Below are 24,992 nucleotides of genomic sequence, written 5' to 3'. Positions count from 1 at the left end.
ATTAGTATGGCTGGATTTAGTTATCTGAGACAACTGCGCGTTCATGCGTTTGTTTAAAAGGGGAAATGTATCGATAGTAGAAACATTGATCAGCAGCGCTGCTATTGGCTGTTCAGCATGGCCAAAGAACGTGCACAGGTTTTCTCCCAAGCAGAACAAGAGCTTTTAATGGAAGGTTATGCCGAATTTGAGTCATTAATTAAAACAACAGGGAACACCTCAAAGTCTGCTAAAGCCAGGAGAGAGGGCTGACAAAAAATAGACAAATTAATGTGTAAATACTGTCCATGGTAGATCACTTTCTACAGTATGAATTTTTGCATTTTAATAATTTCATATTTACTTTGTTCTTTTATGTCAGAGCCTCCACGGGACCCACTAGAACATGGGGACAAGTAAAAGCGAAATACAATAATATTCTATAAAATGGTAGCCTTTAATTATTATACTGTACTTTATTTTAAAAAGGCACTTGTTATGTCAAGAGATCCAAATTTCGGTGTCATTCCTTAGATACGGGAAGTAAAGGACATGTGCAAACTGGGAATTTTATCAAAAAAAATTCTTTATCTATAAAGAATTAAGTTCTTTCCTTTTCCAAGTCATCCACAGTTTACACGTTAAAACTGTATTGCTCCGTGTCTAGATAATCCGTCCATAGTTTTTTTCTAATACAATATACGGCTCGACAGGACGCAAGCCTTTCAAAGTAAAACTAAACTTCACAATAAAATGGCCTGAACAAATCTTACCGAATATGATAAAAATAAATAGCAAATAAAAAAGCAAAATAAAAAGCAAACCATCACACAAATAACCTAAATATTTTCTATTTATGACTCTAACACCACTTTTTCCTCTTTTTAAAAGCCACTGTTAAATGATGCTTGTCTGTTTATAACAACTACCAAGAAAATCTCTCTACAATTACACTGTCGCGCTGCGCTAAAGGATCCTGTCTATTGCGCAATACGCAATTATTTCAAAAAGCTCTAAAATTATTCTTGCACCTTCTGCAACAGGTTGCTGTCGTAAAAATAGACATGGCTACGACAGACTTCCCTATCTCCTTCGCTTATACAGCTGTGATCTAATCCTGTTTACATGAAATAAGCCTGCGAGCGAGCAGGTTTAAGCTGGCGCACATGTTGCTATGACAACAAGTCCAGGATGAGTTACGAAGAACCAAACGATCCAAGATCATGCCAAATCGTCAACAATCAAATCCAGCTAACTGAGTTAGCAACTAAGAAGAACGGACCCCAGTACATGCTGAAAACTAAAGGTGAAAAGTTAAAATAAATGACAAGAATGACACTGTAGGAAAACCGTTTTGAAAATCACTTTCTTTAGTAATCTGCTACATAACTCTGGAGCATTTTGGTTTCTTAGAGTTTCATCCGGATCACTGGTATTGTCAAAGTTTGAAAGTTACATCTTTTTTTCCAGAGTTAACCGTGACAACTCCTTTTATGTAAACAGTGGATAAAAACAAGTGTAAACACAACATGGGATCAAAACAGAAAATTAACTTAATTTTTTTTATATATATTCTGGAATAAACTGTGGAATAAAAACATATCCAGATAGTGCATCATTACGTGCAATCTGCATTCTTTAAAACTTCAGTCAAGTCTCAATCGCTCTCACCACATTTAGTGCCCATTCACAAACAGTTATTCCTCTTACGGAAAAATAAAACAAATCTAAGCAACATTTGTAAAATTGTACATACATTGCTGTATAAAACTACCTTGGCCTCTTACAGATTTCTTCTGGTTTTGCTTTCTTGTCACGCCACAGTGGGTTAAATCATCAAACAAAAAGTTCTCTCAGACAAGAATAATCTGAGTAAATACAAAAAAAGAGTTTTCAAATGAAGACTTTAAGCTAGGGATGCACCGATGGGAAATTTTGGGCCGATATCGATGTCCGATAACCGATATTTACCGAAATACACACACACACATTTACGTTTCTGGGATGATCAAGTTTTGTACAATTTCGTACCGACTGAAAACTATACTGACTGAATTCCTGAACACGGGCAATAGTCTAGACGTAGTTGCTGCTTTTTGTTCTGCTGACATGGCATCTCTGCTACATTTACAAACCCCACAATGCTGGCTGCAATGCATTGCCGTCACTGTCATGTGGCCAAAAAGAACGCAGATGCCGATATATTGTGCATCCCTACTTTAAACTGTAAGAGATTCAAAGCTACCTAACCCAGGTAGCTTTTATTACCCTAATTAATAAAAATCACCATTAGAAACTGACTTTTGTGTTTTGAAAGTGGGTTAAATGTGGTTGATGTGTGACCAAAAAAAGCAAAAACAAGACAAGAGATCTACAAGGGAGCAAATACTGTTTCACAGTGGCGCACATTTTATGACCAGCAAATTATCCCCCCCCCCCCCACCCCCCCCCCCCCCATTTAACTTAAAATCTATAACCCAAAGCCCATGAACAGGATTTGGTTAAGACTAGCAGCCAGTGTTCAGCTGACAGTAGGCGAATCCCTGGTCTTCTTGGTGCACAGTTTCTTATTCCCGTACTCCGGCTCAGTCTGCCTGCTGTGTTTCCCGATACGTCCATCTAGAAAAACAGCGAGGTCACAATGTCTCATGTAGAGAAACGACATGCGTACTGAAAGGTAAAAGGCACTCGCGGGCAGAGACTTGCAACTTACTTGCATGAGGAGAAGGACCTGATGAAAGGGACGGATTCCTTTGCCACTGTGGAAAGATAAAGAGGTTTTACACTTTAGTGTAGTCAAACCTATGCATTTTTTTACTTACTAAAAACCAGACTTTTAAAATGGTCTTGCTCAATGTTTCTCCAGATTTTTTTGAAGGTCTCTTGAAGTTTTATTGGGGACCGGAGAAGAAATTTCCAGTCCTTGTAGCCAAACATGTCAGTGCCAGCTTTAAAATGCTGATGAACGTTAAAAAAGGCATTAGAAGGTCTACTACCAGAATATTTCTGCGTATTGGGCGTAACGGTCGTAACTGGGCTCACTTTACGCAAGGTCTTACGGTATTCACAGGAAGCACTCTACACTGAAAAAAGGGAACAAAAAGTAAGTAAAAATTTCTTGAAATGGGTGCATTTGTCTTGTATTTGAGCAGCTAAATAAGATGCGCTGCCAATGGAATGGGGTGTTTTGACTCCTATAGACCATGGAGATGAGTTGTTCCTATTTTAAGTGCAAAAATCTTATTCCACTGGCAGATCATCTTATTTACCTGCTCAAATCAAGTACAAATACACTCATTTCAAGAAAATGTTACTTACTTTTCATTCCTTTTTTCAGTGTAGACTGCTTCCTCTGAAAAGGGTAAGATCCTGGAGTTTAAATGACAAAAACACTTTCTAAAACCCTGAAGAAATAAAGACAACTTCAAATCTAAAGAAAACATTGGCTCTTTGAAGGAAAATATATATAGAAAAAAACGCTGATTCTCTCTAAAGCTAATAGCAGTGTTGTAGTCAAGTCACTATGCCTCGAGTCCGAGTCCAGGTTCAAGTCGGAGTCAAGTCCAAGTCATTAAAAAAAAATCTGAGTCGAGTCACTATTGATGAATGCCGCAGTGAAAATTAACGTTCGTTGTAGGAACATGCCGTGACGTGTGATGTATGACATGAAGCAGTAACATTTCATTGCACTAATAATTTAGATATAGATATCATACACCAAATAATATTCTAATGACATATTAAAATTATAGCCTAATGATATAAAAAAAAAAGTTCAGTCTTTTTCTCAATTTCCGAGTCAGAATGATCTGAATGTAGGAGTCCGAGTCCAAGTTCGAGTCATCAGTGCTCAAGTCCAAGTCGAGTCACGAGTCTCTAAATTTAGCTAATGACTCGGACTCGAGTTCGAGTCTCGGACTCGAGTCCTACAACACTGGCTAATAGCCTGAGCTGGATTGTAAAACTTACAACAAACTTGCTGATATCCTTCAGGGTGCTGAATCTCAGGTAGGAAATGTCCCCCTTATCTTTGTCCCTGTCCTGGTCTGAGGTGTAGATGTGTGTAACTCCAGCCCCTCGTATCAAAGGGACACACTCGTCACACGGACATTTGGTCACAAACAGCATGGTTGCCTCATCCGGTTTGATGTCTCGCGTCCTAAAAACATCAGGACAGACGGCACATCTGTCAGACAATCTTAACACGCGTGTGTTTTTTACAGGACGGCGGAAACGAGCCGACCTGAAGGTGAGGGCGTTCTGCTCTGCGTGGACAATGTATCTGTATTTGCGTCTCTGACGGTCCTCCTGCTTATTGTCCATTTGAGGGTACTCCGCGTACTTGGAGCCGGCGGGGTAGGCGTTGTACCCGCAACCGACCAAATCCAGGCAGCCTGTTCCACGACAGCCAGCCTGAGAGGAGGGGAAAGCATTAAGACACTTCATCGACGACTTAGCTACAGTTTTAGAGTAACGGAACAGATTCCAGATGTTTATCTATTTTGTGTTTGGAGACTCCTTCAGTTTTAGGAAAATCTCAGGACAAAACTTATTTTTAGACTGAAATTCAGTCTGTAATGTATTGTATTAAAGCCAAGATGGGTAAGGAGGTCTTACCGACTTCCCTCTCGCCCAAATAACAGTACCCACTCCCACTTTTGGATCCTCTGGAACCGCAATGATAGAAAAAAAACAAAAACAGGTGAAGAACAGACAAGTCAGAAAACAATATTGTGAAACAACTCTTGTCCTTTTAAACATGTTTTAGGAAATAATCTAGCAAGTTTGCATCAATAAATTAGGACCTAAAGACTTTGATCAATGTTTAAAGGAACAGGAAGTAATAATGACACCTAGTGGTTAAAATTGGAACGACACATACACAATGCCTTTCACAGAGACCCGCCGTTTACCCAACGGTCCTGCGTCTGTAAAGTCCACCCAATTTTTATTTCCACAGGTTGAGTGCGTATTTAATGTTGTGTTCTGTTCTACTTCTGGTCCGCTTCTCTTACTGGCGTTCCATGAATGCAGGCTGCTGCTCTGCTGCCAAGGTAAAATAGCTATTTTGGGAACCATGGGAACTCTCATACGATTGGCTTAGGAACCAGGAAGTAACCACCGGCTACAAAGTAGTTCCGGTATCGCCACAGACATATATACGTAGACGCGTCATAGGGCGCAGGTTTGCACGTCAACGTCACCGCCATATTGTATGTGGCAGAAAAAAGTTGAGTTCTATTATTGTGAATGTGAATCAGAGAAGATGCCTCATTCCTGTGCTGCAATAAATACACACACACACACACACACACACACACACACACACACACACACACACACACACACACACACACACACACACACACACACACACACACACACAAAGTCCTAGGTCAATAAAGTAAAAATAAACAAACAAACACAAAAGTGATAATGTTATGATAAAAACATCATATTATGAGAATAAAGGGGGAACAATTCCAGAATAATCACAGTTTGCAGAATTATTTCACTCCTGGAGTAATAGGACCAGGTTAGATTATTTTAAATATTTTTATTCTTTAGAAGAATACATTTAGGAGAATGAAGCTAAAGGGATACGAAAATAAACTTGTAATATTACAAAAAAATACGACGAATACAAATTATATTCAGAGATTAAAGTCCCCCTGATACTGTTTAAGTGACTGAGTAACTGCAGATTTGCCACATTTAAGATGGCGGACGCTCTGACGCATCGCAGCATAGGCAGAACCCGCCCAATGACGCGTCTACTCTTATATTATGTCTATGGGTGTAGGTACCAGATTGACTCGGGTCCTGCGCCTTCTGATGACGTCACTATACATGATTGGTTTAACGTTTGCACAATTACACAAAACATTGTGATTGGTCTGGACAACTTACTAAAGTAATTATAGCGGGGTGTAGGCAGTGGCGGCTGGCCCATAGGGGGCGCTCGGGCGCTGCCCTCCCTAGATGTGGAGGGGAGAAGTCAAAATATATATAGATTTTAAAAGTATTATTAATGTCAGTTTTTACTTAATAGTACGTGGCTACATGTAATAAGAATTATTAAAACACTTCTACTGATTTACTCTATCATTTAACAGTGCATTTCCACCAACAGAACGTATCATTTCTCTTCTTCTACACTTTTGGGGCTGTGACTGAAGTAGCCCTACAAGTGTAGCAAAATAACCAATCGTATACTGTTGCTAGGGAAGATCTATAAATATTTGGCCAATCAGCATCGCCAAAATGAATGGCTTTGGGGCTCCTGGAGTAGTAGCCCTAGCTGCACAGTGATAGGTGCACTTCACGCGTGACGTCACGAGCTACATCCGCGCTACATCCGGGTAACGGTGGTCGGCAAACACAGTACTGTCTTCGCTTACCAGCGTGACAAAACGGGTGAATTAGAGAGTACTTTTAGTTTATTTTTGGAATATAATCAATGCCTACGACTTGTTGTTCTCCCGGTTGCACACAGAAGCATTCCAAATCGTCGGATGTACGTTTGTTTCGTTTACCGAAGGACAAAGAAATAAGAAAGAAATGGATCATTTCAATGAAAAGGATGCAGGATGCCAATGGACTGTGGGAGCCATCATACTAAGACAGAATTTGCAGTCTACACTTCATCTCCGGTAAATACAACTTAATTTTGCACAAGTCATTGTTCTACTTAAATCATTATATAAATTAAAAATTAGGATACATATTAAAGTCAAGACGTAAACGTTTGTTTTGTAATAATATACGTACATGTACAATGTATGCAAACCCTCTGGCAAAAGTCTGTGAAAAGGATTAATAAGACAAAAACACCAAAATAATCTTTTGTGAACAATGTTTTATTATTAATTAAATGTTTATTGTGGAATCGTAGTAATTTTCCAACTTTTAATTTAAATGCATGTACTGGGTTAGGCAGGGAAATCTATTGGCCAGCCCCACCAAGATCTTTTTTCACCAGCCGCCACTGGGTGTAGGTTTTATTCGAGAGCGGGATTGCGGTTTGTAAACGGACAATTTTAAGAAGAAATTATCCATGGTCCTTGCGCCTCCCAATGACGTCACTTTATGGCAACGCCACTCAAACAAACTACATTCAGCCCGCGGTCTGCATTTGTAACGAATCAATTTTATTTAGTTAATTTAGCTGTTTCCTTTTTCTCAAAAGCTTCAGGCTTAAAGATGAACATAGAAAATGTGAAATCTTAGCAATTCAAATTAATCAACCCACTTTAATTGATAAAAATGAGGTAAAATATTTAGGTATATTGATTAACATAAGGACCAAACAAATATTCAAGCCATTTTACAAAAAAAAAAAATCAACAAATATTTGACAGTTGGCTCAATTTTTGGAAGAATATTGTCACGATTTCATCTGGAATAATAAAAAACATGTGATCAGAAAGAACAACGTAGTAATATCAGTAGAAAAAGGAGGAATAAACGTTATTGATTTTTAAAGTGACGAATGCTGTGATAAAATTAAAATGGCTGCAGACTTTTATTAAAAATGAAGAGTTTATGGTTTAGTTTCTCTTCACTTTTTTTTATTTTTTTTTTTAAATTGGAGGAAGGAAATTTCTCTTAAGATGTAACTTTGATCCCGCAAAATTACCGATTAAATTCTCAGACTACCACAGAAGCATTCCAAAATTATATTAAAAGGTTTATGCCTCGATTAAGTTACTGGAAAATAACCGTAAATTAATAAAATAAAATTGATTTGTAACAAATGGAGACCGCGGGCGTAATGTAGTTTGTTTGAGTGGAGTTGCCATATATTTGACGTCATCGGGAAGCGCAGGCCCCCCCAAATCGATCTGGTACCTACACCGGTCCGTACCTCTAGGTTTGACTAAGGCGTTGTTGATGGAGAGGACCGATTAGTTATAGGGAACATTACTACCATCCTGGGTGACAAATGAGAATGATTTAGTTTGATTTTAATGGTAAATATCTGACTTATAGTTCCTTTAAGCTTAAAATATGCCAGGTAACTCTTAATAAAGCACAATTTCAAGGAGAAGTTAGTTTGCTTCACTAGTTCAGCCACAAAAAGTTGAACATGTAACAGTTTATGGAAAGGCAAAATGACATAGTCTTCTTTGTTACAGAAGACTAACTGTGCTCAGCAGAGAGCTGCACCATCAGGGTGCTTAAAAGTCCTTATAAGAGCTCATACACATCCAATGGAGCCTTAACCCAAATTCTGAACCCGATTATATCAACAGTACCAGTATTATAGGTTTGCACATTAACTCTAACTGAGCTTCTTATGGTTATATTCTAGGATAAGTTGTTGCAGTTTTGGGTAATAAAATCCCCTTTCCTCTGTTCCATAACAGAAGAAAGATCTAAAACCAACCTGTCCTGTATGCCAGCAGCCTGGCCTGGATGATGCAGTGGCGAGCCACCTCTTGAGAAACGTACCCTGCATGAGGAGGCACTGTGGTTGCAAAGTTTTCGCTGAATCACAAAAACATCGTTAATAAATGATCGCAAAAAAAAAAAAAGGACGAAGTCGCATTTTGCTCGAAAGCACAAATGTTCCCAACCTGTAGAAGCCATAGTTGTGCTGAGGCACCCCAGCTGCTACGCTAGCTAGGACCTCCACCAGCTCCGTCATGTTGTTCCTCAGGTTGGAGAAGTAAGGCTCCACGCAGAAGTTCTCCAGGCCCATTTGTACCAAAATCTCCTTGTGCTGCTGAGATGTACCGACCAAGAACTGCCTGGAAAAATCTCTGAAGTGTCTTCGGCGTTGTCTGAAAAGCATAAAGCAAATGCAACACTTTAAACCCAGCAAATCTTACGAAAGAAACCATGTGATCATCTGCTCTGTCTTCTGTAACCCCCAGGCAGTCGAGGCAGATGACCGTTCATACTGAGCCCGGTTCTGCTGGAGGTTTTTCCTTCCCGCTAACGGGTGGTTTTTCTTTCCACTGTCGCTTCATGCTTGCTCAGTATGAGGGATTGCTGCAAAGCCATCAACAATGCAGACGACTGTCCCTGTAGCTCTACGCTTTTCCAGGAGTGAATGCTGCTTGTCGGGACTTTGAAGCAATCAACTGGTTCCCTTATATAGGACATGTTTGACCAATCTGTATAATCTGGCCCAATCTGTATAATATGATTGATTTTGACTTTGTAAAGTGCCTCGAGATGACATGTTTCATGAAATGGCGCTATATAAATAAAATTGAATTGAATCATTTGGACCCCTGCTTGTGTCTGATAAGCACAGATGCACAACAATGGCCGCCTGTTCGCCCCCCTGCACTTGCTCAACAGAAATACCAGAAACAAAACCAAACTTTTTACCTCTTAACTGATCAGAAATGGTAAGAACAGGATGTTATGATCGATGAAATGACCAGTTTCTAAACAGTCAACACACCCTTGTTAAAATGGCAGGTTTTTGAGATCCAATCAAATAGAACCACTATAAATTCCTTCAAGGAAAACCTCGTCATCCTGTGCAATTCCACTGAAAACTAAATAAATCTGTGGGGAGAAATTAAATGAACAAAATGTGTCCAGGCGCTTAAGCTAACACTTTGTTGATCAATTCGGTTTTCTCTGGGCGGAGTCTAGCAGCGTGCCTCATCTGCCGCTGCACGAGGGAAGCGAGCTCATTTGGGGGGGGGGGGGGTACCTGTTGAAGAGCTCCTCTTTGTTCAGCTCGGGGTCGTCCTCCGTCATCCTCTCCATGAAGTCGCTCTCCCTCGACGTCTCCTCAACAAACTGCACCAGGCCAGGCGCCAGCGGCTGCAGCAGCACGCAGATGTGAGGACGGCTGTTGGACTTCAGCTTCTCTATCGCCACCGCGTCCAGCACGGCTTCTTCTGTCAGGGCGAGGGGCGCACCGCCGCCGCTGGTGTGAGCCGGAGACGCCGACGTCAGCATGCTGATCTCTGGATCCCCGGGCCAAAAGGAGATCTGACTGACTCCAGCTGATGGGGAGGAAATGAAACCTCTTAAATCGCAGGGAGACATCCAAAGTTCAGCGTGTTGCCGACGTGCAATACTCCCTCGTAAAAAAAGCCGGCACGGAGATAACGTTGATGGAGATTACGGGAAAATGAAAGCTACATGGGCAAATCTCTTCAAATACTGACAATAAAAGAAGACGATTAGATTATCAAGATAGGTTTGGGATGATTATTATAGGAAAAAGAATAATAGTGCATTGCTTTTAGTGCTCTAATCAACCCCTACAATACTTCACAGTAACAAGTATGTGGTGCTTTCCTGGATATTAGAGTCAAATTTGAAATTCTATGTAATATACATGTATAAATGAAGGTTACGTGTAATTTATTTGTTTTCTTCACCCACATAGAAAGTATTTTACTGTTTAGCAGTGTCTCTTTTCTAGAACATAAACCCACTGATGGCAATATTTGCCGTGTGTGATCCTTGGTTTTCTCCCAATTAGAAAGTACTCCTGCCATGATCGTTGTCTACTGTTGCGTTATTTTTCCCCCATAGAAAGTACTCCTGGGTCAACGCTTCCACTTTTCTTCTTAGACCACGGCATTAACCCTTTTTACAGTTTCTTTGTTTCTCTCTCTTAGAAGGTACACCTGACCCTTTGATTTGTCTTATTTTTTGTGTAGCTGTATGTTTTTAACCTTTTATGCACAAATTGATACAGTTATCTTTATATCTTTGTTTTTTATAGGAAGGAAAATACTCCTGACTCAGTAATTTTTTTTTTGTATCTGTATGCTTCTGATGCTCGCTAATGGAGGAGGGATTGTTGGAACAGAATTGATCTGATGCGATCAGCCCGGCTTCTTCAGATGATTTTTTTTTTAACTAATTGGCCTTTTACGATTAACTTAATGTGATCCTAATGTATTATAGTTAAAATTGAACTGTACATATGTGGCTCTCTGGATGGCTCTCAGCTGCCCGTCTCCCCTCACCATTTATGATCATCTTAAGGCAAGTGGCACACGGCCTCCTGGAGAAGTAGAGCTGGCAGTCGGCCAGGCTCGCGCCGTGCTGAATGATGGCCGACTGTCCGGCGTGAAGCTCGGCTCCGGAGCAGTGGAGTCCCAGGACTTTTCCTCCCTGTACCACCACCAGCCCGGTCCCGTGGATCTGAAAAGCAGCCCAGACTTTAGTGAGGACGTCACTTTGCTTTAGGGCCTTTCTATTTGTGCAGCCGTTTACACTGACCTGACCGTCTTCGCCGTCCTCTGGTTGCTCCAGAGGGAATAACTCCATCCACAAGCTCAACAGGGTGAACAGGTTTACCTTTGACAACCTGGGGCCATGACCTTGGTAGTGACGTCATTCATACGGATGAAATAGCAATAAGAGAGTAACTGTTTAACACTGCTGGTAAAATGTGCAAAGGTATGCAAAACTCTAATTTATTGCAACTGATGTCTTATTAAATCATATCATGTTACAGCTGTTATTTTAATCTATGGAGGAGCATTTGTTGTAATATTTGAAGCAAGTGTGTGGTTTACCTATGCACAAAACAGCGAATAAGGAAATGTTAGTTTAAAAATAATATTGTTACTGTAGCAGCTTTTAAATGCCCTACTAATATATCAGCAGTAAATCAGCTGTTTCGTGGGAATCTAAGACAGAAACCCAAATATAAAGCCTCCTCCAGCTCACCTTGTATCCTGCTGTCAGTCTGGCTGCCGCTCTCCCTCGTTTCCCGGTGAGGCCCGGAGCGGCCCGGTTCGGCTCGGTTCCTCCTGTCGCTGTCTTCCATCATGACGTAAACGAGGGGCTAAACGGGATAGGTGTCGGTTCGGTGGCAGGTGCGTTAGGGAGAAGACTGCTTAGGGTTTTATAGACATTTAACCCGGTTGATAGTATACGAGGCGGACTGGCACTTCCGGTCACTTCTTCCAGAATAAAAGCTGAGATTAATTAGAAAATAGAACGTAGCCGTAAAACCACATTAGAATAGAAACCACCACACGTTGGAGATTTTCTTAACAAAATAACATTTTAAAAAAAACCTACCGATACAATATCAAAATTTCATTTTTATGAGAAAATAAGTGCCACTTTGTAGCTGACTTCAGCTAGCTTTACACATCCGGTTTACTTCCGCAGAGATACCGGATGTTCCGCTTCTTGAACGCTCGAGTCCTACGTATTCACGGCCGCCATATTGTGAGTGGATATTTTATTTTTTGGCAGGAAAACAGATCCCTAACCCACTATTACTGGGGATACTGTTCTTCAGATAGAGGGACATTTTAAAGATTCCCCCAAAAACACAACTAAATCACTCTTTAAGAGGGAAATTAAAGTACAGGTGCCTATAGTAATAGCCACCTGTATATATATTCATAGTACATGTTAACTCTGTTATAATAATCATCTGTATATTATGCTATTGTACATATCTGTAAAACTCTCTTCATAGTAATATCCACCTGCTATTGCACTTCTGGTTAGACCTAAACTTAATTTTGTTGCCTTGTACCTGTGTAAGACAATAAAGTTGAATCTAACCTAATCTAATCTAAATTAGCTAAAGTAGAGAACTAAATCTGGTGGAAAACATGTGGGCTTTTTTATCCAATTAAAGTTGTTGGTTGTTTCACTTCAGTTCAAGGGTGTCAACTTTAGCAGCTTGGGTTATTACATCAATTCAATTTTCCTTCTAACATAATTGTCTGTTTTTGGTAGAAATATCCAAATAAATCATGTTTTTTTTTTTTTTTTGCACACTTTTCCCCCTCCAATTTTAAAAGCGCTGGTGTACACTTGTGAAAGTAGGTTAAGTCAATGAGGCCAACATAGCTTATTTCAAGGTTTTTATTTCTTCAAAGAAAAAGCAACTAAATATATAAAAACAAAATAATTGCAAGTATTTAACAGCAAAACCAAAAGTAAACCAACTCAGGATTTAAGAGTTGAGTGTCAAAGTTGTTTGTAAATAAGAGCTTTAAAAAAAACTATAAAAATACATGTTTAGGAAAACCATCACATTTTCAATTTTAATCTCCATATTTGTACACGACCAAAGACAAAAAACTGTAAACCTCAACCTCATTTTAACTGCCCTGTAACCTGTCTCACTGAATCTGAAACAGTTCTCTAAACTCACATAAACTAAGGTCCAAGTTCATCTTCATTCCAAATAAAGATCGTCTATCAGACATTTAGGATCACTGAGAAAAGGAAACCTAAGAGAAGAAACTGAAAGTGAAACTCTGTTCTGCTGGATTTAAGATTGGTCAATAACACATTTTTTTTTTTCAAATCAAGCACACCCATGCAGCAGGAATCAGATTCAGTCTTTGGTAACCGGATAATAAACAGAAAGACAAACAAACGTAAAACAGAAGGGGAAAAAAAATCATTTGAAACTTATACATTGCTTTACCTTTTAAGGTTTTATGCTGTTTTAGGGCATTGCATTTCCATAGACTTTTAAAATAAAATCAGCAGAACATGAAGCACAATACCTCATCTATTTAGCTCTTTGCTTGTTCCAGTTCGGCAACGTTACAAATGAATACAGCAATAAACCTAAGCATTAAGTTGTTTCTCAAAGACTGCTTTAAATCCATTCTGAAATGTTTACATTAGCGGAACAAGCGACCTAGTAATATTGTAACAGTGCTCGAGTTTAGCAAAGATTCTAGTGCAAACATCCTTAAATATGCTCTCAAATCTCTTTTAAAAGCTAGTTTGACTTAATAAGTAAACTTAAGTGCCACAGAGCAAATGGCAAACCTAATAAAAAGGCCAAAATACAAAAACAGTTGTTGTGAACCTAAACGATCTTTAAATAACTGCATCAACTAAATGACCTATAGTATAATCTAAATGACTTGAAAAGATTGTGTTATAATTTAAAACTTCAGGTGTGGTTTAGCCCAGAGCTTGCGATGCAACACAGAAGATGAGATGCAGAAACAGTGCAACTAGCCTACTCCAGCGTAGGTTCATTCCTGCTTTTCGGCTCTTCGTGTGCATGGTGCAGTTAACTAAAGTGGAATGTAGGAACCAGATGAGAAAATTGTATTAAAGAACTCATCTAGCGTGTGAATATTCATATTCATGAGCATTCAGAATGACTCCACAGGAATTGGCCAAAGTGCTGAATTAAAAACCCATAGATAACATACAACTCAATACTGTGTGCAACATGTTAGTAGACTTATTCCATTGGATCAGTAGAAATCTGATCATTTCTCGAGCTGGAAAGGATTCCTCTGCTGAACCTGCAGCACACTTGCTTGGGAAAAAAAAAAAATGTAGGAAAGCAAGAGCAACGCTCAGTTTTTGAAGGCTCCGCAGCGGCTGGCTCGGCTGATAAACTCTTTGAGCATAGCTCCGTCTACTTGCCAGAAAGCTGGAGTCTGAGTCACCTGAGTCAGATGGTTTACACAAAACTTAAAGCAAAATTCTTCAAGATCCTGGGGAAAAAAAAAAAAAAGACAATCAGGATTAGATCTAAGGTTTTTTCAAGAAAAAAAGGCTGTTAGACTGAAACTGGATAGAAGGTGGAAGTAAAAAAAAAAAATAAATCAGACTGAAATGAAACGGCAATGTTTAGTTCACTGTAAGTACACTAGAGGTCACAATTATATTAGTGAAAGTAAGTCTGTTCAAGTGCAAACTGTTTGAAAAATTCAGCGTCTTGCCAAAGTATTTATGATCCCTCAACTTTTTCACTCCAAATCTAAATGTATTTGACTGGCATGTCATAATAGACCAACACAGAACCCACCTATCGCTCCTCGTTTAACGAGTTAAACATTGCATCGAGGGTATTAAGTCTTTACTATGGCAAAAGAGGAGAGCAGTTCTCCAGACCGCACTACCTCTGCATCGTATCGAATGGCTGCAGACAGCAGGGTGAAGGCATTTTCTACAGTGATTCCCCTCTTGATTATCTGCTGACACAGACGTTTCAGGTGGTTTTCACAGTAAGATGTGGCCAGATCCAACAAGCCTGAAGCAAAAAAAAAAAAAGACACAAACTATCGGTAACACACGAGCGCAATACACAGATTTAAGTGACAAATCTGAAAGGTTTATGTTTTGGGCTAACCGATGGCGTCCTCGGGTGGCAGGTCAACCGTATCCGTGTAGAGAAACTGCAGGAAGGATCTGTAGACGGGGTACGAGAACTGGCCGATCTCTATCACCTCCTGCTGGTCCTCTGTCCACTGGGAGCGAAACATTGAGCGGAAATGCTCACACCTAATAGCACATAAAAGACCTTCATGTGGGCTGAATAAAAGATGGCGCATGGATAAAAATGGTGATTGCAAAATGTAAAATCAAATGTTTGTGATCATTTCCACTATGAAGAGAAAATGCAGCGTCCTCCTGCACAAAGCACACGATATAGTCTCAGTATTCTGAGCAGCCATCAGGGTGCGTCAACTCCTCCCCCCGTGAATTACAGCAAAACAAGACTTGTTCCAGGTGTAACTCATAGATAAGTTATATTTGTGCACACCACCCTTATTTTTTTATTAAACTTGTTTTTTTAAACTAGATAAAAGCCATATCAAAAACCGCAGCTGCTTGTTGTATATCAGTGTTCAGTTCAACAATATTTAACATTTACGGAGATCAAACAGGTGTAACGTTAAAATTTTTATTTTGATTTCACGTCCAGACAGAAAAAAAAAACAAAAAAAACAAACCTGATCTTCAGGACGGCTTTGTGGACATGGATGCATTTCCCATCAACGCTGAACTTGAGGTCGGCGGTTTCTGGACTGTCAAACTCTTTCCTGAGAGCCTCGGAGACAGTCATGACGTCATCGTGGTCTGAAATAGCAAAATCTAGTTCAGCGCTGCTAATTTTATCGGAGACTTAAGTCCAGATCGTCATGCCTGCAGCGTTCGCAACCTTTTTTTTTTTTTTTAAACACAATGCACTTAATATGTATTGAAACGCCTGACAAAGAGGTGTAAAAAAGCCTTAAAATAAATGCATCTTTGATTGCAGCAGCAAATTCTCACTAAGAAAATGCATTAAAAAAAAATCCCATGGTCAGAAATAATTGCCTTTAACAAAGTTTCTGTTAAAAACATTTATTGCACCCCTTTCATTTCCAAAAAAAGGAAATTTACTTTAAATTGAATGACCTGGTTTAGACCAACACTGAGGCTTTCCATTGTGAAAAGCGCTTCAGACGTCCTCTTAGGTATGGATGATGATTTTAATGATGAGGGCCTCCCTTTCTAAATATTAGTCCACCTTATTAGAATGCATGTCAAGATGAACTGAGACTTTAAATGAAAATCTAACGAACCTTACCAATAAACTCTAACCTGCCGGGCGAGTTGAATAGAAAAGAACATAAGAGAGGAACGGGGACTATGGACGATCATGAAGGACTGTGCTAAGATGCGCCAACCTTGTCAATTGTTATAGGAAAAAGTTAAATGTTGTCCTGTTGACCAAAGCGGGTTGGAAAAAAAGCATTCCCAGCAGCAGTGCTCTAAGTGAATTTTCCCTCGTGGAATAAATACACTTCAGTTACTTTTTGCGCTTTTTGTGCAGATTTTCAGCGTGAGAACGTATTACTGCTGTCAAAGATTCATTTCTGTCGCATTTTCTTACAAACCAGGGGTGGCAAAGAGTGCGGACGGCGCTGTGCATGAGCTGTCCTCACGGTTTTCTTTTTCCTCACCCATAGACACGAGGCGCCACATCACAGAGGGCGTAGCGAAGCAGGCGAACACGTCGTCTGTGCTGCTGAAGTGCGTGAGGTGGGGCAGGGAGATCAACTGGCCTCGACACTGACCCCACATGTACACCTGAAAAACAGGTATTTTAATTTGCATTTTGATAACGGACTATTTAGAGTGTGAAGCGCTACTGATCCACTTGACAAAAAAAAAAAAAAAAAAAAGATAGTTGCAGGGTCCCCGTCCAGCACTAAAATAGTGGTATCGGTATCAGTGAGTACCAACAAATAGGGCACCGATACCATTTTGATGTTTATATGTCACTTGAACGCAGCATTCTCTCTCCCGACTAGTATTATACATGTTATATAAGTTCATGAAAGTTGCACTACTTTGGCATTTGAGAGCCAAAACTCAGGGATTAATAGAGATTATTCAATTATTAATGTAATTTTACTGTTGCACTACTATTATACATGTTATAATTTCACCAATGTTGCACTATTTTGGCCTTTGAGAGCCAAAAGTTTATTCAACTATTGTCACCCATTCCAGGTAGGCAATAAAAAGTTCTACTACCCTAAGTAGTATGCAGTTCTTCATATATACACACACACATCAATTTAAAACAGATGGTATCGGTATCGGCCAATACCGCACAGCCAGGTATCGGTATCAGGGCCAAAAAATGGCATCGGCGCAACATTAGTTTTGAGTTATCCATTGTTATTTAGATTATCCAATTTTTAGAGCTGGTTTGAACCTGAACAGAATTTAAGTTCATCACAGCAGGCATTTCCACTTGAACTAAGTTTGATCTAATAAGCTTTAGCTGGTTAGCTTAAAGCTCGACTCTGATGGGCTCCAAATTTGACTGACTGGCTTAATCTAGCTAGTCGTTAGCTTGAAAGGGAAAGGTTCTTGGCTTGACTCAGAGTAGCTCTACATATGACTGTTAATTTGACTGATTAGCGGTTAGATTTAGTCTGGTTAGCTGCTAAACAGACTGAGATAATTACTAAACTTAAAGGAGTCATCACCTGGAAATTTTTCATGTTAAGACTTGTGTGTCGGTGTTGGGCCTCAGTTAAATCCTTCCAGAAAATCACGAGTGTGAAAGTGACTTTTTATTATTATTTAAGTGCTAATACCGCGCTGCTAACCAGTAAGGCCTCCATGGGAAGACATGAACGCGCGTACCTTAGCGAGAAAGAAAAAGGGTCGGAATGAGCTCTGTTAAACCATTTTCTCCTAAAAAATGACTAAACATGAATTTAAAGAAAAGGATTGTATATGTAAAACACCAGGTTATGGCTCCTTTAACTAATTAGCTGTTTCTGGTTAGCTGTTAGTTTACTGATTAGTTGTTAGACTGATTCTGGTCAACAGCTTTTTATATATATATATGAATGAATGAACGAATGAATGAATGAATGAATGATCTGGTTAGCTATTAGCTTCACTTTCCATATGCTGATCACCTTTATAATAAGATCAGGTGATCTTACATAATATTGAACCTTTATTACCTACAGGACATAAAACAATTTTCATTTACTTTGTGGGAAGCTTGTTGTTACTGTTCTTTCTATACAGTACTTTGCAAAAGTATTTAGTCATTGATTTCTTTAAACGTTGTTTAAGTATAGCAGTGATATAAAACTCTTGCACAGAACCTTTCTACCTTAGAACTTCAGTTTCAGAATTATATTTATGCTGTTTCTACAAATATCCAAACATTTCTGAGGTAGACCGATTATTTTCTACCATAATCAATAACCAAAACAGACCGCTTCAACATCCCGGGTGAAGCTACCTGAACGATTCTTATCGGTGTCCATATGTAAATATTGTAAACAAATCTGATTTCGTACCTTGCCGCTTTGAGTCTTGGCTGCTGAAGTATGAGTTGAGTGGCATGCTGCGATCTCCACAACCCTAAAGGATTACAGATGTGTTAATGCACAGCACAGAGACACGCGATGACTATCTGGCCTGAAGCCATTGTTCATGAAAGGGAAAAATTATAATTTCGGCAAGTGACGATTACTGCTGGCTTCCTGGGGAAGGTAAGGGTTGAGACAAAGACAGGAAGCAGGAAGGTTCAATCTTAACAGGAAGAAAAACCTTGAGTGTGAAATGCTTTCCGCTCCACTTTACCTCTCTTTGTCGGCCATGATTTGGACAGGACTGAGCTGGTTGTTTTTATTGCCTGTTCCTAGTTGACCGTAAGTATTTGCTCCCCAGGCATACAGTAGTCCTTCGTCTGTTAGGGCCAAGCAGTGTCCGTATCCTGATACAACCTAGAAAGGAGGTAAAACCCTGTTGGTGCTGAAGATGACAGTTCATCCAACCCAATTAAATCACTGAAACAACCATTCTTTTAGACTTTATTCACAAAGACGTCCTTTTAAATCTTAACATCTCAATTTAGTAACAGATTAGGTTGCAAATCGCTTTACCTGTTGAATGCAAAGCCCCGGGAGCGTAGTAAGGCGGCAAGGAGACAGCTGATTGCCATTGTTGCCAACTCCCAGCTGGCCGTTCCCATTGTAGCCCCAAACGTAAACCTAATACAAAACAACTTTGTATGAAGTTTAGGTTCTTTGATCAGAAACAGTAAAATTAAAAAACGGCATTGTCACCTCTCCGTTGTCGACCAGAGCCATGGAGGACGTTTGTCCACAGGTGATGCCCACGGCAGTCTTCCCCTGCAGGCAGCCACAGACTTTCCTTGGGTAGGGCTGGTTGGCTGTGGAGCCTGAACCCACCTGGCCACAGTTATTATAACCCCATGCAAACACCTGCAGGGAGGGTGGGGATACTGCCATGTTTAATATAATGTAAAATACAAATACAAAAAATTACTACATTAGTTATTCAAGTAAATTTAAAATAAGCACTACTAAATTTGTCCCATGAGTATTTGTAAAGTCAGTTAGTTTAGATTGCTTTACAGTCATGATGATCACTTATGTTAACTTGTTATTCCACAAACGTGATTCAATTAATGTTTATCTATCTATCTATCTATCTATCTATCTATCTATCTATCTATCTATCTATCTATCTATCTATCTATCTATCTATCTATCTATCTATCTATCTATCTATATATGTATAACAAATGTCTGGATGCAGTGTGAGCAGTGCACAAAAACCAAAGTCAAATTTCTTGATTGTACACACCGTCATGGTTAAATAACCTGCTTTGAAACACTAGAGCTCTGGTAACGTTCCTAATGCATGTAAACGATAAGGTTATTAATAATCCAAACTTATCACCTGTTTTCCTACTGGAAGTCCTACCTACGTTGCTATCAGGAAGCTACGGCTGTCTCCACTTCCCTCTTGCATAATGGATGTGATAAATTGTGTCGATCTTAATAATTTAACACATTTAAATATACTAATTAAACATACTAATTAAAAGCATGTATGTATATATATATATATATATATATATATATATATATATATATATATATATATATATATATATATATATATATATATATATATATATATATATATATATATATGACCAATTATAAACTAGAAGACAATAAGAAAAAAAAAATCCACGTACATCTCCATCGTGCGTGAGAGCCATTGAGTGATGCGAGCCACATGCCACCTCTGTCACTTTCTTGTTCTGCAGGTTAGCCGCGATGGCGGTGGGTGAAAGTCCCGGGTTGGTGGTGCCGTTCCCCAGCTGGCTGTAGCCATTATGCCCCCAAGCATACAGCTGTCCGTCTGGGATAAGGCAACAGATAGTTTAAACAATGGGGATACACTCTACCTGTCTGCTTTTAGAAGATCTCAGTATATTAAACTGTCATTTAAAAGTGTATTTACTGCGAAAAATAAGTTGAATGCAGATACTGAATAGGTTCATTACACTCTGAAAGTAGCTATTTTATTCATGGTAAATTAAATGATGAAGCTAACAAAAACCCTAAATTCAGTTTCTCAGAAAATGTCAATATTACTCTATTTTAATGTTTAGTCCAGTGTAATCTGTCTTGTGTTTATTATTATATTGTTGGATTTTTGCACTTGCACAACAACAGCTAAAAGGCACAGGACACAAAAACTCCTTGTTTACAAGCTAAATGATTATTTCAGCGGGTGGCTGGAATAACTTGCCTTCTGTAGCTAACAGGACGTGGGGTCCGCTGCCGTAGCTGAGGCTGACAATCTTCTTTCCTCGCAGGAAGTCCAGTTTCTTTGGCACGATAGTGCTCACACTGTCACCTGTACCAAGGCAGCCACTGCAATTTAGACCAAATGCATATACCTGCAGGAAGAAAAACAATAACACAGCAATATTATGCAAAGGGAGACATATTAAAATTAATCTGTGCATCTTGAGTCACATAACAACTGTATATCTGCAACCCTGCGAATTCAAATTGGTCCAAAAGATGAGCTCCCTCCACCTAACCTTTAATTTTAATACATTTATTTAGTAGATAAAAAAAGGTAAATTGAGAATTCATGAATCTTTCCACTTCTGTTGGTGTGTGGGTTTAAAACCTTTAAGTTAGTAAACCATGACTTCCTGTATCACTAGTAGTATATAAAGCTGGTGTGACAAAAGGCCCAATTTTCCTAAAAGACAGCAAACATTTGTAATCACGGTACTTAAATAGACGATTGATTTATTTCTCTCCAGAAAAATGCAAAAAAACCCAACATTTTTTTTAACCAAGGGTGGCAATAAGTGTGGAGTGTCAAGTGAATTAATATTAATATTGTTTGCACTTTTCCTACATTGTTGCAGCTACAAACTTTGATGTATTTAATTGGATCTTAATGAGACACACCAAAGCCAAGTAGTGTCTAATGGTGAAGTAGAACTCAAAAGGATGTATAGTTTTCAAAGTTGTTTACTAAACTAAAAATTATACTTTTTGACTGCGATTGTATTCAGGCTCCCCTGAGCTGAAGATACTTAGAGGAAACACTTTTTTGCTGAATTTACAGCACACAGTTTTATGAGGGTACACCTCCACCAGCGCTACACATATCCCCATTTATTCTTCTCCTGACGGGCTCTGTCAGGTTGGATGAATAAAATATGTGAACAGTATTTTAAATTTTTTAAACAGCTTGGTTATTGATTATACAACCTTACTGACCGGACCATTTCACGTTGTCCCATTATAACTTTGCCAATATTTTTAGTGTTATTTTCCTGCTGTGAGGTGACCACCACCCACCATCTTTTGCTGTCAGGATTCTCCCTGATTCGTATACCCAGAGCAGGATGCTGCCTTTATTATGTTTCATCGTAGAGATGGTCTGTTCAGGGGAAAGTGCAGTGTTCATTTTCCACCAGACTCAGGATGTTGCATTCGAGCATAAAGTCTGGATTTTGTCTCATTTAAACAGAACACATATTTGCTTTGTCTGCAAACTCGCAGAACAAAACAAAACACAGGACTTCTTTTTGTGTTGTTTCTAACAATAGCTTTTCTTTTTGCCAGGCGTCCGTGAAATTAATAGTTTTCACGTTGTTCGATTCTTCCACCTGAGCTGTTGACTTCTACAGCTCCTCCAGAGAGCTTCTCAGCTGCTTCTCTGAATAACTATCTAATTTCCCCCCCCCAGTCAGTCCATTTAGGTGGATGACCAGGTTTTGGTCGATTTTACTGTTGATTTAAACTTTTTTCCACTCAAGGACCATGGACTCAACAATGTTACGAGAGATATTCAAAGCGATGTTTATGTTCCCCCTGACCTGTCAGCTGTGTTCACTAACGTCAGAACAACTTCAGAGGCCTTTTGCAAAGGCAAAAATACCAACAAAATACACCAAAAAAAATTCAAATGTGAAAAAAGTTCAAGAAATATGAACACTTTTGCACCGTGTACCCTCTTGTGCTCACCTCATTCGCATGAGTAACGTAGATAGCTTCGTTGGCCGATGTTCCAAAGACACAGGCCTGCCGGACCGTGGCTCGCTCCTCGCTGCTCAGCAGTGAGAACAAGGGCCATTTAGTGACATCAACCATAGCCGCGGCTTGTTCTGGCTCTCCGCAATGATGATGATGATGATGATGACGATGATGAGGAGGAGGAGCAGGACAAGTCAGTAATGGTGCAGCAGAGGGAAATGGTGGAAGTGGGTGTTTATTAGGGGATGGGAGGAAGTTGGGAGGTAGAGGAGCATTCCTGCAGACATTACAGATACAAGACATGGTTAGAACAACTCGTATTTCCAATTTGTTTGTGTGTGACCAGAAACCACAGCATAATTTATGAATCAAAACAAAGAAAACGCTTTGAAGAAGCAAAGCTTGTGCCTTAGAAGGAAAAAGCAGCAAGAGAAGATGCTCGTTTTAGGTTTAGACTGTAATTCTATGGCACCGAGGCAGTCAAAGCAGCACAAACGATCTTAATGCTTAATCCTTTGTGTGCTAAGATTAATTTAGGTCTTCTTCCTTCATTAACGCTGCGACATTCATTAATGCATACCATGTCATGCATACGATGCAAAGTGCAGCCTTAAAAGGGGCCAGTGAGTTACCAGAAACATCATGTAATAATAGACAAACAGGGAACTCTTAATTGCTCAATTTTTGAATGGAGTTTGGCTGTGAGGCAAAAACTGATCAGCTTGACACAATCGCGTCATTAACTCCTTTTAACCTAAAAACTAAAACTCTGTTATATGTTATTTTAGTTACGCGTGAGGCACCTCGTCAAGGTGAAAGTAAATTACGCATGACTAGCTTCGTTAGTTAAGCATTTTCATCGATCTCTTCCTACCTTTAACAACGACAAGGCTTTAAGCAGCTCATAGTAGATCAACTCCGTTTCAGCAACGCGTATTTAAACATAAAACCCATTCTACACAGACTACAAGAGCACTAAAAAGTTCAGCGAATAAAATCGTTTACCCGTCGTTGTAAATAAATACAGCTGCTTTCGTCTTCTTCGTCTGACTGCAGATTAGACTCAGTAGCGATGACAACGCAATGCTGCCCCCTCTGGTCAACAGGTTCTTCTTCTTCTTCTTCTTCTTCTTGATTTTATTGGCGGTTGGCAAACAACTTTCCGGTGTGCATTACCGCCACCAACTGGTGAGGAGTGTGGGTTAAAATGGCCATACTCCCAAAGATACTTATATTTATGTATCTATATCTATAATATTAAATTTACAAATACTAAATCCTCCTAATTATTCCTGTTATTATTAAATATTTAAATAAGTATTGATAACATTTATTTTTTGACTTTTTCTGCAGAATATCTATTATATCAAATTTAATTTTCTCCTTATTAAGATCTCTAACCAAAATCCTTCTTTCCTCTTCATATTTCTTACAATACATCACTACATGTTCTACTGTTTCATCTTGTTCACAATATTCACATTTGCCCGACATATGTTTCCCTATTTTGAATAGTGTTTTATTTAATCCTGTGTGTCCAAATCTAAGTCTTGAAATAACTGTTTCCTCTCTTCTGATTCCTTCTGCTATCCTCATTTCTCCGACTTTCCGTTGAATCCTATACAGCCATCTTCCTCTCCTTTCTTCTTCCCATTGTTTTTGCCACCTTTCCTTCATTCTTTGTTTAATGATACTTTTAATTTCTGTCTTATTTAAATTAATCATCATATCAATAGTTCTATTTTTTGATGCTTCCTTAGCAATCTTATCTGCGATTTCATTTCCATTAATCCCTATATGTGCTGGTACCCAAATAAATATAACACTAATACCCATCATTTGAATTTGATATTGAATTTGCTGTATTTCAATTAATATATCTAATCTACTATCTGAAAAATTATTTTGTATACTAAGTAAAGCTGAACTTGAATCTGAACATATTATTGATCTTAGTGGTCTTACTTCCTCTATCCATTGTAATGCTAATAATATTGCTAATAATTCTCCTGTATATACTGATAATTCATTATTTATTCTCCTCTTTACTTTGATATTGAAATCTGGAACATAAAATGCTATGCCTAACCTATCATTCACATTTTTAGATGCATCTGTATATATTTGAATATAACCATAATAACTATTAACATATTCCTGTATGAGTTTATGATTAATATTGCCTTCTTTTTTCTTTTCCAACCATGACAAATCTACTGTTGTTTCAGGTATGAGCCAGGGAGGGATTACTGATAACGGTACAGTTGGACTACAATTAATTTTATCTAACTCAAGTTCTTCTACTTTTTTTCCCACTATCCATCCAAAACTTCCTGTTTGTCTCCTCTCCCTTTCCCAACACGGCTGCAATATTTCTTTTGTAGGATGATTTTTGGTCAACAGGTTAATTACAGATACAAAAGAAAATACAAGTTGATGGCG

The 24,992-nt window shown here is 39.0% G+C and overlaps 3 protein-coding genes across 5 annotated transcripts in view; 1 reads left to right on the top strand and 2 right to left on the bottom strand.

The window, feature by feature from the left end:
* Positions 1-2,434: 2,434 nt before the first annotated feature.
* Positions 2,435-11,858, bottom strand: cdadc1 (cytidine and dCMP deaminase domain containing 1). The gene is made up of 11 exons (XM_021313378.2): positions 11,641-11,858; positions 11,188-11,288; positions 10,932-11,109; positions 9,656-9,953; positions 8,559-8,765; positions 8,369-8,469; positions 4,597-4,646; positions 4,223-4,392; positions 3,949-4,138; positions 2,693-2,738; positions 2,435-2,598 (listed from the first exon to the last, which is right to left on the bottom strand). Exons 1-11 carry the CDS (start codon positions 11,741-11,743, stop codon positions 2,501-2,503), a joined length of 1,542 nt encoding a protein of 513 aa, XP_021169053.2. The 5' UTR covers positions 11,744-11,858; the 3' UTR covers positions 2,435-2,500.
* A 1,388-nt stretch (positions 11,859-13,246) lies between these two features.
* On the bottom strand, positions 13,247-23,648 carry LOC105921481 (RCC1 and BTB domain-containing protein 1). Of its 3 annotated transcripts, none has more exons than XM_012857223.3 (13): positions 23,556-23,648; positions 22,542-22,827; positions 20,797-20,947; positions 20,237-20,403; positions 19,293-19,451; positions 19,110-19,217; positions 18,808-18,950; positions 18,522-18,585; positions 16,650-16,776; positions 15,654-15,780; positions 15,050-15,201; positions 14,820-14,950; positions 13,247-14,411 (listed from the first exon to the last, which is right to left on the bottom strand). In XM_012857223.3, the coding sequence occupies exons 2-13, from the start codon at positions 22,665-22,667 to the stop codon at positions 14,271-14,273; spliced, it is 1,596 nt and encodes a 531-aa protein (XP_012712677.1). In that variant the 5' UTR covers positions 22,668-22,827; positions 23,556-23,648; the 3' UTR covers positions 13,247-14,270. The 3 variants fall into 3 exon arrangements, with proteins under 3 accessions (XP_012712677.1, XP_021169052.1, XP_035984326.1); XM_021313377.2 differs by lacking the exon at positions 23,556-23,648 and adding an exon at positions 23,425-23,549; XM_036128433.1 differs by having other exon boundaries at positions 14,312-14,411; positions 14,726-14,950.
* The window catches only part of LOC105921484 (fibroblast growth factor 14), a 106,750-nt gene continuing 98,426 nt past the window's right edge, over positions 16,669-24,992 (top strand). Inside the window, exon 1 of the mRNA XM_036128434.1 lies at positions 16,669-16,787. The gene's annotated coding sequence lies outside the window, so the exon portion shown is untranslated. The remainder of the gene's footprint in view (positions 16,788-24,992) is intronic.

The sequence above is a fragment of the Fundulus heteroclitus genome, chromosome 24 (assembly GCF_011125445.2).
Source record: "Fundulus heteroclitus isolate FHET01 chromosome 24, MU-UCD_Fhet_4.1, whole genome shotgun sequence".
NCBI classification, from domain to species: Eukaryota; Metazoa; Chordata; class Actinopteri; order Cyprinodontiformes; family Fundulidae; genus Fundulus; species Fundulus heteroclitus.
Note: the sequence above shows the minus strand (reverse complement) of the source record. Positions and strands in the feature narration are given on the sequence as shown.